At 35.1% G+C, this 13,011-nt stretch overlaps 1 protein-coding gene across 5 annotated transcripts in view; it reads right to left on the bottom strand.

Moving 5' to 3' along the window:
- The window catches only part of IPO11 (importin 11), a 197,946-nt gene that overhangs the window by 100,597 nt on the left and 84,338 nt on the right, over positions 1-13,011 (bottom strand). For all 5 annotated transcript variants that reach the window (XM_045494369.1, XM_045494363.1, XM_045494376.1 and 2 more), the window contains 2 exons: positions 8,555-8,668; positions 3,206-3,321 (listed from right to left, as the gene is read on the bottom strand). In XM_045494369.1, the coding sequence (XP_045350325.1) occupies positions 3,206-3,321; positions 8,555-8,668 (230 nt within the window). The remainder of the gene's footprint in view (positions 1-3,205; positions 3,322-8,554; positions 8,669-13,011) is intronic.

The raw sequence follows: 13,011 nt of genomic DNA, 5'->3' as shown, positions 1-13,011 counted from the left end.
TAGAATTCACCCTAGCAAGAAAAGTTTATCTCAGAAGTCAGCTCTTTAAAAAGAGATTTTGAGGTTTTAAGATTCTAATCTCCTGAGTAGATGGCAAAAGGCAGTCACATCAGTTGTTGTTGTTGTTGTTGTTGTTGTTGTTGTTTTTAATGATGAAGACCATATTACATTTAATGGCATATAGCCCACGCTTATTGTGGACCAGTATCCATTACCTGATCCTACTTCCTTTAACAAAGAACAAAACAAAAACAAAAAAACTGTTAATGCAAGGTTTGTTCAAATTCTATTTAAAAAATTTTTATAGTAATAGGTTTATATTAGTAAAGAAGATCAAAAATTATTGAGCCAAATCTCAGAATATTAAGTCAAATGACAAAAACAAACTTTAAGTAGAAAAAGAGGAAATGATAAATATAAGACCAGAAACTAACAAATAGGTAACAAAAATACAACAAAGAGAAAGCCAAAGGGTGGTTCTTTGAGAAGACTAGTAACACTGGCAAATCTCTAGCAAGCTGCATCAAGGGGGATGGGGGGAGGGGAACATGGGGGAAAAAAACACATAATCACTCTAAAAAGTTTTCCTTTGTGTATGTCGGGACCTCAAACATCTACTACTACTAATTATCCCCTAGTAAGTTCAAATTCCCATTCTCTAAGATAACTATTTAAATCTTTTTTCTCCACAAATCCCTCTATCTTCTATGTACTTCCACTTCAGCCAATATTAAAGTGATGACTATGCTTCATATTTGAGAAAACAGAATCTATTAGACCCAACACCTTCCTATCACATCCCACTATAATACAAAAATCCATCTTCCTGCCTCCAGTTAAAATGGATGAAGTATCACTGATGTTACTTAAAACCAAAACCAACAAACAGCTACATATGCTAAATCGCATCCCTTCTTGCCTCCAATTATGTCGTTCTCTGGAGCCTCATCCATCCCTCTAGACTCTGCATTCCCCACACCAGCCAACTGCTGCCCTATTTTGACATTCCTCTTCATTGTCAAGTGCTCCCAATGTTGTCAAGGCTCACAGTCTGTAATTACTTAATTTCAATTCTACTCAGTTCTTACTACTTTACTGAAACCCTTGCTATCATCTATCTCCATGTGGCCAAATTCACTTCTTTGTACGATTCTACCTAGAATAATCAGCAACATGTGACGTATCTGACCACTCTTTCAGGAAATATTCTTTCTTGGCTTGGTTTTCCTCCTCTTATCAACAGACAGCTCTACTCTGTCACCCTTGATGGCGCCCCTCATGTGACCTCACGAATGCCTTAAATTCCTTGGGATTCTGCTAGGAGCAGAATGTTCCACATCTGCCCTTCCTTCTTAGGCAACTTTACAGACTCTCATTTGCAAAGAGCTAACCATTTAACACACATTATCTCATCCTCACAACCATGTGGGGTAGGAATTATACTTCCTAATTTTACAGATTAAGAAAGTCAGGCTCACAGATGATGATTACATACCTCATGCAGTGGCATAATTGGGACTGGCACCTATATCTGATTCTAAAAATGAGTTCTAACTCAGTATACTCTAGTTTAATTTAAAGAATCTAAGCTATTAAGCATTTGAGCTAAAAAAAAAAAAAAAAAAAAAAAAAAAAGAGAGAGAGAGAGGGAAGGAAAAAAGGTATTCTAACAATTTCATTTTGTTTACATACAACTAAAGGCTAAGAAAACAAGAGATAACAACAGAGCAAAGTACATTTATTACTGCCTGTTCATGTAATCCTTAAAAAATTTATATACCTTTAATAAACACATTAATATGCTAAGTCTATAATACTGTTAAGTATCGGAGTCTCTTTACTATAAGTAATACTTTTAATTTTTCTAATAGTCAACATCATATATTGTCTACATATTTATAGAAAAGTATGTGTCTGACACTAGTCAGAGACTAGTGTCTTAATTTGTAATCTAGAGTAGGCGTTGGCCAGCTAGAGTTCATGGGTCAAATTCAACCCACACTCAATTTCTATAAATGATGTTTTACTGCAACACAACCATTTTACATACTGTCTGTGACCACTCTCGTGCTAAAACAGCAGAGGTCAATAGTCAAGAGATCACACAGCCTGGAAAGCCTAAAATATCTACTATCTGCCCCTTTACAGAAAAAATTTGCCAACATCTGATCTCGAGTAATCCATCCTGTACAAACAAAAATACATGAATATATATTTTCAACACATGCTAATTTACGATAAAACCACCCAAAGTCATTTAGTTCCAACAACACAACCTAGAAAATATGAGAAAGTTAACTTGTAAATCGAGTATCTACCTAACATTTTAAAATCATTCATGTAGTATTCTGCTACAGATCATTAATTTGTAATTTGCACCAAAGACAGTTTCTAAAAAATAAAAAAAAATGTTCATTCCTAAACATCTAAGAAAAACTAAGGCAGGAAGGAAAGGAAGGAGAGAAGGAAGAAAAAAGGAAAACAGAAATGTTCATTTTTTCCATGCTTAATTTCTGTGATTTTCTTTTTTAATTTCAAAAGTCAGTTTATATATGACAACATTGGAGCCTTTCCTGTATTATAATTGACCTGCAGAAATTTGCTGTCATCAGTAAGATAAGGTTAGTAAAGCTGAAGGATTTTCTAGCACAGTTCCTTACACAGTGGGCAGTCAATAAAGGTCTGCAGCAGTGAGCTGCCTCAGAAACAGAGCTTTTCGTTTTTAACTTTTAACACGACACACTACTCACTTGGCAAAATAATTAGTCAAGACCAAGAAGCCTCAGCATTTGGGGCTGAGATATATTATCTGAGTATGTAATAGGTGAAGTAGCAAGAGGCTGAAAAATGACAACATCCCCCAAAACATCTCATTTACCAGGCTGCAAGTTTTAAGTCATTTTTAGTTTTGAAGTTTTATTGAACTCTCCCCATTTTACATTTCAAATTCCAAAAGTTAAAGGCAGCTGAGTCGTTACTGAAATTTCCCCTTTCAACTTTGACTACTATGAGCCTATACTGAGCGACAGCTGCCAAGAATAGATGGAACTATGATGTTACCCAATTGAGGGAAAATGGTTTTATGTTTCTGTTTTTAAATACTGGGTTTTTAAGGCCTGTTACATGACCTTTGCTTTATTGGCATGAGAGTAGGGAAGGCCAGGAAAAAAAAAAAAAATCCAGGGAATCAAATTTTTCCTCTTACCATAATTCTAAACCATCTTCCAGAAGATAAACATGTGGAGGCTGGGAAACATCTGTACTCAGTTGGATAACTGGGAGCAGGAAAGGGTACAGGTTCTTGCTGTCTGCTCCTAATCCCTAAGGGAAGTATAAATAAAACTTAACGTAAGACACTCTAAGATCCCACCCCCACCAAAAAATAACCTATCATATAAAAATGTCTTAAAATGAGCTGATAAAAAATAAATCCATCAGATTTTCTGGGATGGTCCTAACTATAAGCACTACTAAAACAAGGTTAGTTCTGTTTACAATTGAACAGCAAGTAGCAAAAAAATACTATTCAATTGCCCAGGGGTAGTAGAATCATATACACCAATGGTATAAACATCTGTTTTAAGAGATTCATATGTATCTTCCCCTCTGACTACTAAAGTGGTACTAACACTGCTATATTAAATTCCATAAATTATCTCACCTAAGTAATCTAAAATGAACCCAATCAAAATGTTCATTAGTAAGATAATTACATCATAGTACATTCATATTCCAGAATAGTGACTAGCCAATGAAAAAGTATTAGGCATGGAATAAAAACAATCTCAAAAATAATTACAAACTGGATTTAAAAGATGAAGAAGTGTGTATATAACAACTGCAAAAACCCAAGAATTTTTAAACATACCTACCACAAGCAAAGAGATACACACATAAAAATGTTTCTTTGGAGTATACAGAAAAAATTAACACTAATTAAATACAGGAAGGGGGAAAGGATGCTGAAAGAATGTAAAAATTTTTTTCTTAAGCTTTTTTTTAAAAAAATGCACAAAATTTTTTTAATGAACAATTTTTACTAATATTTTTAATGACCCAAAAAATGGAGGAAGAAGAGGGGGGTTTATCTAAAATTCTAGTTTACCTAATTATTGTTTTATGGAGATTGACTCAGTGTATCACACTAAGTCCAAGCACTCTGAAAGGAAACATAAAGGATAAGAAGCCAATTTTTCATCCATAATAATCTCTGTAATCTGACAAACACAGAAAGGAAACCAATAAATATCAAACATCTCCTCATTTAGGAAGTAATTCAAATATCAATAGCTAAACAAAATCTGTTAAGCAAAACAAAATCTTTATGTATACATCTTCTGATGCCATATATATACTGAGTTCAATCTTTATTAGTGGGACAGATACCTAAACGGAAATGCATAAAGCTTATCCTTAAGTTTGGTTCTTTCTAAAACTAAAAATCAGTTGAAAGACCTTATTAAAGATCTTTTTAAAGGAAGATAGTTATTAAAATGTCACACTTAATAAAGTAGTACACTGTGTCTTAAAATGAAGTTCAATTTCACACTCTGTAGTTCAATCTTTAATACAACAACAAAAGAAAAGGAACATTAAGATAAACTAGTCAAGTTCGTTTTGATTATTAAGTAGACTTAAAATTTCCTAGAAAAATTAAAATCTATCTACTTACTTAGTGCACATCCCAAGAAGCATGAGATGCTAGCTTTCGCAAAACTAAAGCCTCTGCTAAACATGTAAGACTCTTGGTCAAAGCCTGAAGACATTTACCTTTGTAGTCTAATGGCCTGAAGAATGTGTGCAATCCCAGATATACAACTTTAAATAAATGTGAACATTCTCTCGGCCCACAGTCATAACTACAAGACATTGTCTACAACATTATGAAAAAATCACAATAACACATTTTCTACAACAGTATGAAAGCTCAAAATTAAATTCATTAGTTATTAAAATGATCAGAAATGCTTCAAGAGGCAGAAATCTTATTGTATAATAATTACATAAGACAAAAGGGAAAATGAGGTGAAGGGTATTCTGTACTATCTTTGCAACAGTCAGTGAATTTATAAGGTTATTATTATTTTTTAGGTTAAGGGAAAAAAAGAATAAAACCCGCTAAATATTGGCATTACACAGGATAACATATTTGACTGCCTTCTCCTGTGTCATGTGCATGCGGAAAATGTCCCAAAATATTATCTCCAAACACAGATCTCTGAACTCCAGACACTGAATAACTACAGGACATCATCACCCAGAAGTCATCTCAAACTCTTAAGGTGACCACTGAACCAATTCACTGTCTTCCTAAAAAAACAGCTCCTGTCCGGCCTTTCCAAACTCAAGTGACCTGTACTACTACCTATTTAGTGGTAAACAGTCTCTCATCCTCCTCCTAGTTCCTGTTCCTACTCACCCCACATCTCAACAATCTTTTATTCTACTATTTTTCAAATCTTTCCCCTTCTTTCCATGCATTTTACTTCAAATCTGCATCATCTATTTTCATGGTTAACAGAAAACGTACCAACCACTTTCCCTGACCTTAGTTTTACTCCATTCCAAACCCTGTCTCCACTGGCACCCTGATTACCTTACTAAAATAAAAATGTTAACACTCCTTGCTCTGAACTTGAAGAGATGTTCTTGTGGCCTTCCTGACCAGGCCCCTATAACCATGTTCTGTACTATGCTCCGGCCACACCATACAACTCAGTATTATCAATCACAATGTTAAAATCTGGAGGAAGCGGACAGATTTAACGCATGCATTTACTACTCTTCTTTGCCAGGATCCACTTAAAGAATATAGAAGGATGTGTTTAAAAGATCCATAACCATAAGTACAAAGATAACGTAAGAAAAGATAAGGACTGAAAAGACAAGCAGTAACTTAGCAAACTTAGAAAACCAAGCTCAAAGCCAGCTGTAAGAAAACGTCAAGAAGCAACTTGATTTACATTACAGAAACTCCAAAAGACACAGGAACTGGTAGCACCAGGTACTTTGGGAAGAGTGACGTTCAAGGTCAGGTATTAAAACTAAGAGGGCCTCTAGAGTTTTACAAAGCAGCATGATGCCAAGATCTCAGCCAAGTCCACAAACAAGTGGTCCCGTTTGATTCTCTGATAACGTAAAACAAATTATCTCAAGACAAGGAGATACCCAGTAATGAAAAGCAGGGATACATTAAAAAAAAAAGGGAGATGTAACATGCAAGAGACAGGAAAATGAAAGATCTTTTACTAAGAAAAGACATCAAAAACAAGGATGGTTCCCCTACAAAACTACCCAACTAGATTATATCCAAAAGGAAAAATTCGCAATTTACTACTGTAAATGTAAGTTCCCCATACATTTTCAACTCTCTCCATTAGCGTTTTTGTTTTTTTTGTTTGTTTTTTTAAGTAGGCTTCTGGTCCAGCCTGGAGCCCAGTGCAGGGCATGAACTCATGACCCGGAGATCAAGACCTGAGCTGAGATCAAGAGTCAGACACTTAACCAACTGAGCCACACAGGAACCCCCCAATTAGCTTTTTAGTGCCCTAAATTTATATTGACAAAATGTTGATGATTCTTGAAGTTGGGTGATAGCTACCTAAAGACTGATTATATTGTTCTTCCTTTTGTGTATGCTTCAAATTTTTCACAACTTAAAAAATAATAACAAAAGCAGGCAATCAAGGATCAAGAGATGATCTCTTCAATCAGAGACTACTAGTCTGGGTTCCCAGAGCTTAAAAAATGAAAACAAAAACATACAAATAAACTATTATCTCCCTCTCAAATCTGAAAAGCCCAAATATGGCAGTGTTTTCTATAAAATGAACCTTAACAATAACCCTTAGTATAATTTTCTCAAATGACTGAAAAACACATTTTAAGCTATAGTCTCAACTTTATACTAAACGTTGTATGCTTTCTCCAAGAAGGCGATGAGCACTTGGCTGGAACCCTGCACCTCTGGCCTAAACAAATACAGAGCACAGAAGGGTCGCAAAGGAAGGAAAAGGCCCTATCCACTCCAAACATTCCAAGCAGGTTACTGTGGCTTCCTCAGACTTCCTGAGGTAACCCTACCTAAGGAGACAGAGAAGCTGGGTTTTTTCACACCTCCCTCACAAAACTCTCAAAAGGAGTCTAATAAGAACACATTTTGGCAAAGATGTAACACAAAAGAGGTGGGACCACAGTTTGTTCTGTTATTTCTGAGGGCAATCTCAGGACAGTCAGTAACCTTATCCTAACCTTTGTACCCTTTTCTATAAAAGGGACATAATCTTCGCAAGAGATCACAACAATTAAATAGTAGATAAGAAGAGATGCTACATGAGACACTTATTAAAAAGAAGGTGCTTTTACAGGAATTTTGTATCACTATTCATTTATTTGAAACTGCCTTAGGTAGGATTTTTTAACTATAAAACTCATCCGTAAGGTTTACTAAAAGAAAAAAAATTTCATTTCAAAAAAAGGATGTCTGAGAAAGGCGTGTTCACGTGTTTTTCCCCCCTATTTTTAACTTATTCAAAAAATGGAGAGTGGTAACTATCAACTCAGAGCTCTCTCCGTTGGACAATCTATCACAATTTGGGGCAAGGCCAGTAAAACTCAGTTGAGCATACCTGGATGCAGATATTAGACTTGGCATTAAAATCTTACCTTTCTGTCCTCTTGCCGTCAGACTGTAAGTCGCTGTAACAGTTCAAATGACAACTACAGCCTGTTCATCACTCTCTGAAATCTGAGATTCCTCTCTACCTGCTGCACAACCCTGACACCTCAAAGTCACGAGGACGAAAACCATATTCACTCCTTCCCTCAAAAGTAACTCACCTGATTGTCTACCTTCTCGATTTATGAAAGAGTAAAATTTTGATTTTAGATCACAAAAAAAGGGTGAAAATGAAGAGCAAATTTATACAGAAAAGCTCTGAATACCAAGCAAAGTGCATGGAAAGTAAAACAGACTGCACAAATCATGAGTCTATCACCATGAGAGATCACTTCATCTAATGAATGAAACGTCTTTAAAAAGGAGAGAGTATTTCCTACATGTCAAAAAATGTCCAAAGCCAACACACAAAAGTAGTTTTTAAAACTGTTTAAGATAATGCATGAAAAAGACATAACTGGGAGGCCTTTCACTACCATTAAAATAAAGCACATGAAAACAATGAAAAATTTGTAAAAAGAAAAAAAAAAAGCAAAAACCCAGAATCTTAAGCACAGAGAACTGGTGATGGCCAGAGGGGAGGTGAGGGAGAGGATCGGTGAAATATAAAAAAGGGATTAACGGGTACAAAACTCCATTTATATAATAAAGGGGCCTCAGAGATGAGAAGTACAGCACAGGGAATACAGTCAATAATACTCTAATAACATTGTATGGTGACAAGGGGCATCTACACCCCTTGTGGTGAACACTGAGTAACGTACAGGACGGTCCGATCAACTGTTGTACACGTGGAGCTAACAGAACACTGTATGTTAATCAGACTTCAATAAAAAAAAGAAATATACTAAATTCAGAAACTGGAAAGTAACTTACCTGAACAAGATGAATAAGTGTTGTCAGAATAGCACATCTCAACATATTGTGTTCTTCGCTCTGCTTCCAAAGAAGAGGCAAATACTGTACCAAACATCCTACATACGGTCGTATCTATCACAACAGAAGGAAAGGAAGCAAAAGGACTGTATTAGGAAACAAGGCAATTTCCTTCAAGATACAATGACAGAACATTATTAAGTCCCAGGAAGGAAATATTTAATATTTTCTAGATGAAATATATTATGCATATATCTTTTTAAAAATAAATCAGAGACATAAAGCTCTACGGTATATATTTTTCAAGAATTTAAAATAAGTACCAAATTTACTGCATGAAATAAAATTTAGGAAAACAACATAATGTAGCCAGTTATCGAGAGCTTAACAGAAAACGTTATTATACCCTAGTTCTTTTTTAATAAAACAGCTTACCTAACTGGAAATTACACTGTTTTAAAAAGTCAGCATTTACTCATACATTCAACAATTATCTGATGGCATCCTCCAGTAACAGGCCCTGAGGACAAGGCACCAGAAAGAAAAGAATGTAAAGGTACACTTACAAACCCTTACAATGAAAAAAGATAAGTATAATGATAAAGGTGTACAGGAGGTATAATGAAAACACAGAAGAAAATCCTTTAAAAAAAAATTTTTTTTAATGTTTATTTATTTTTGAGAGAGAGAAAGAGACAAAGATCAGAGTGTGAGTGAGCAGGGCAGGGGCAAAGAGAGAGGGAGACACAGAGTGTGAAGCAGGCTCCAGGCTCTGAGCTGTGAGTACAGAGCCTGATTCGGGGCTCAAACTCACAAACCATGAAATCATGATCTGAGCTGAAGTCAGATGCTTAACTGACTGAGCCACCCAGGCATCCCAAGAAAATCCTTCTTAAAAGATATGATTCTTAAAACCACATGGATTAAACTAACCAGTTTTAAAAATTAAAAATAAAAATATTTCTTTAAAAATAAGCCCTGAGAGACAGCACAGCTTGACAGTGAGTTTCTTAAAAAATAAAAGGGATCTACACTGAAGCTGGACTGCGCTCCAGTGTCTCGGTTGGTTTATGGTCATTGTATTGGGAATTGCTCTGATGAAGAGTAGGCTTCATGACAAACAGAAATACTAGACCTTCACAACTTCAGCAATAGCTATTTCAATCCCACGTATTAAAACTAAAAATTACTCCCAGAAAAATGAGATTCCCATTTTTGCTTACAAAATGCTACACACTAAACGGGGAGCAAAAAAGGTGTAGAATCTGTTGCCCTTGGGGATGCGAGGAAGGTTACAAAAGACAAGTATTTGCCCAAATATTTGAGCGAAATAAAACTGAAAAAATATTACAAGCCTATTTATTATATATCACCTTATCTTCAAATTTTTAATTACACTTATTTATTGAGCACATAATCTTGCTAAGTGTTCTTTATCTCAGAGATCACTCCAATTAGCTTATAAAACAGACCAACTAGTACGTAAAAACACAGGTTTTAAAGTACCTAGCTCATTCATACTTAACTGAAAACAATGTATAACAGCATGTTCTACTGACATGGAAAATAAACCAATTTTGGTTTTAATATTCAAGTGAGAACACTTTCCAAGGAGGGGCACAAAGGGAGTACATTCGAAAGTCAGAAAATATTTACATCCCAAACGTAGCTGTGCACTGGAATTGATGATATTCTAAATTTAAATTATTGCTTCAAAAATGAATTTCAATAATCACCCAGAGTTACTGTTGCAAAAGACAGCCCCCCAAAACAAGGGTGCAGAGCTGGAGATCAAAAAACAGTGAGGGGGCGCCTGGGTGGCTCAGTAGGTTAGGCATCCCACTCTTGATTTCAGCTCAGGCATGATCTCACAATTCATCCCACGTTCTGGGCACTGACAGCACAGAACCTGCTTGGGATTCTCTCTCTGCACCACCCCCCCCACCCACCCTGCGCACACTCTCTTTCTCTCTCAAAATAAATAAAATAAATAAACTTTAAGAAAAGAGAGGGAGAACATGAGAGCCAAATATGTTCCCTGAGACTGAAAGGGAGGAGGTTAAAAAGTATGTTATTGGGAAAACTGAGAAAATCTTATATGGACTTGATATTAGATAATAATATTACATTAATGTAAGTTTCCTGAGTTCCATGGTTATGTTAAGAAGAGAAGTCTAATATTCTGGGACAAAGTGCCATGATGCTTGAAACTAAAATTCAAAGAGTTTAACAACAAGAATTTGTATATGCACACAGATTAAAAAAAGAGAAAATTCAGTAAAAATTAAAAACTGAAAGACCTAGGTGAAGGATATATGGGTGTGGATGTCTTGTAACTTTTCTGTACATTCAAAATATTTCAATGAAAAGACTTAAGGAAAAATATTGCTCATATACAATCCTGAAAATGATTACCATCTATGGGCTATTTCGGTAGGCCAATATCAATTATTTGGTCAACACCTAAAAAATCACATGGAATTAGCAATGTTTACTAGACACTGGGCTAAATAACAACCCTATAAAACATTAAACTATCAGCTTAACACAAATGAGATGAAAAAGTACACCAAATACACTCATCTTTTGGCACATATGCTCAAAAAGAAAAGAAAATAGAATATGAGTTAAGACATCATATACAGGGAGGTAGCCACTTTCCTTCATAACACATTACTGAAAATCAAGTTTGTGACAGCCTAAGAAATGTTCTAAGAAGGTTTTCCATACATGGGGACTTTAAAAAGTAAGTGCCAATGACATGTCTTTTAGATATAATTTTCATAAAATATTTAATATTTCACACAGGCCCTTTAATTTTGTTCTTTTCCTTCAGAAATGCAGAAGTTCAAAGACTATCTGCCTGACATCCAAACCTGATGACTACCTATTTCTTCTGTGTATTTACCGGATTGCCGCAATGGAATAATTTATCAACTACTTTTTCAAAAAGTAGAGAAAATATAATCTTTAAATAATTGTACATTATATTATAAAAATGGTGACACTTCACTGAATCTTCGAAATTAAACCATTATGTGTTATCTTACTGTTTGTTGTAAGATGGCTCAAACTGTCTGTAACCCAAAGGGCAAAAATCAAATTTAGCATATGAAAGACAGGTGAATGATATATAAGCGGTAGGACTGTTCAAAGGTTAACATAGGAAATTTAAAGAATCAGACTACTGAAAATACTTTTCATGATGATTTCCTGATTTCTGAAAACACAAAATACTACTGGATTAACTCTATCTTACTATTTACTGGTGACAGAGTCACCTGAGTTGCTTAGGCTATCTGTGTTCTAAAAAGTGCATATGGATAAAAACACAAAAGCACTTTTAAAATTACTAAGCATGAGGGGACACCTGGGTGGCTCAGTCAGTTTAGTGTCCAACTCTTGGTTTCATCTCAGGTCATAATCTCACGGTTCACGGGTTCAAGCCCCGCGTGAGGCTCAGCAGTGACAGTACAGAGCCTGACAGGGATTCTCTCTCTCTCCTACCCTCTGCCATTCCCCCACACTTGCGCACACACAAGCACACACTCTCTGTCTCAAAATAAATAAATAAATAAATTTTATTTATAAATATAAATATAAATAAATATTTATATTTTAATAAATTACAATAAATATTTATAATTTATGTATAAATAAATTTAATTTAAATAAACTTTAAATTTTACTAAGCATGAGGAATTTCAACCTAGGATTAAAAAGATTTAGAGATTCGGGAGGATGTAGGTAAGAAAATTCATTTCCACAGAAAGAAATCTTTAATACGTTTCCATTAGCCAGATGGTATCTAAATAAGATTACAAAAAATGGTCACATCTTGTTTCTACAATTTTTTAATGAACAATAATTTACTGCATTTGTATAATGATCTAAAGCATACTGCACATGTGTAATAATTTCATATTTAAGACACCTGTGAGTCAAGTGATTTCAGAATTATCTTTATTATTTTAGACACAATGGAGCACCTGGGTGGCTCGACTAGTTAAGCATCTGACTTATGTTCAGATTATTATCTCACCACTCCATGAGTTATTATCTCACCACTCCGTGAATTCAGGCCCCACATCAGACTCTGTGTTGACAGCTCAGAGCCTGGAGCCTGCTTCAGATTCTGTGTTTCCCTCTCTCTCTACCCCTCCCCTGCGCGCATGTGTGCGCGCTCTCTCTCTCTCTCTCTAATAAACATTAAAAAAAATATATATATATATATATATATATACACACAAGGACACCAACTTAAAGACCTTACCCAAACGACACAGGAGACACAAGCACTTGAAAGGAGTTTAAAAGAGTCTCAATTAACTATCTGGATGATCAAAATCTCTCAATATTCTTTATAAACGAGTATCAAAATGAAATAACGTAACTAACGTAATAAGAATCCCAAACGCTAAGGAAATTGTAAGGTAACACTATTTTTAGATACTCGA

The sequence above is a fragment of the Leopardus geoffroyi genome, chromosome A1 (genome assembly GCF_018350155.1).
Source record: "Leopardus geoffroyi isolate Oge1 chromosome A1, O.geoffroyi_Oge1_pat1.0, whole genome shotgun sequence".
Taxonomy (NCBI): Eukaryota; Metazoa; Chordata; class Mammalia; order Carnivora; family Felidae; genus Leopardus; species Leopardus geoffroyi.
This window is presented reverse-complemented; position numbering and strand designations above follow the sequence as displayed.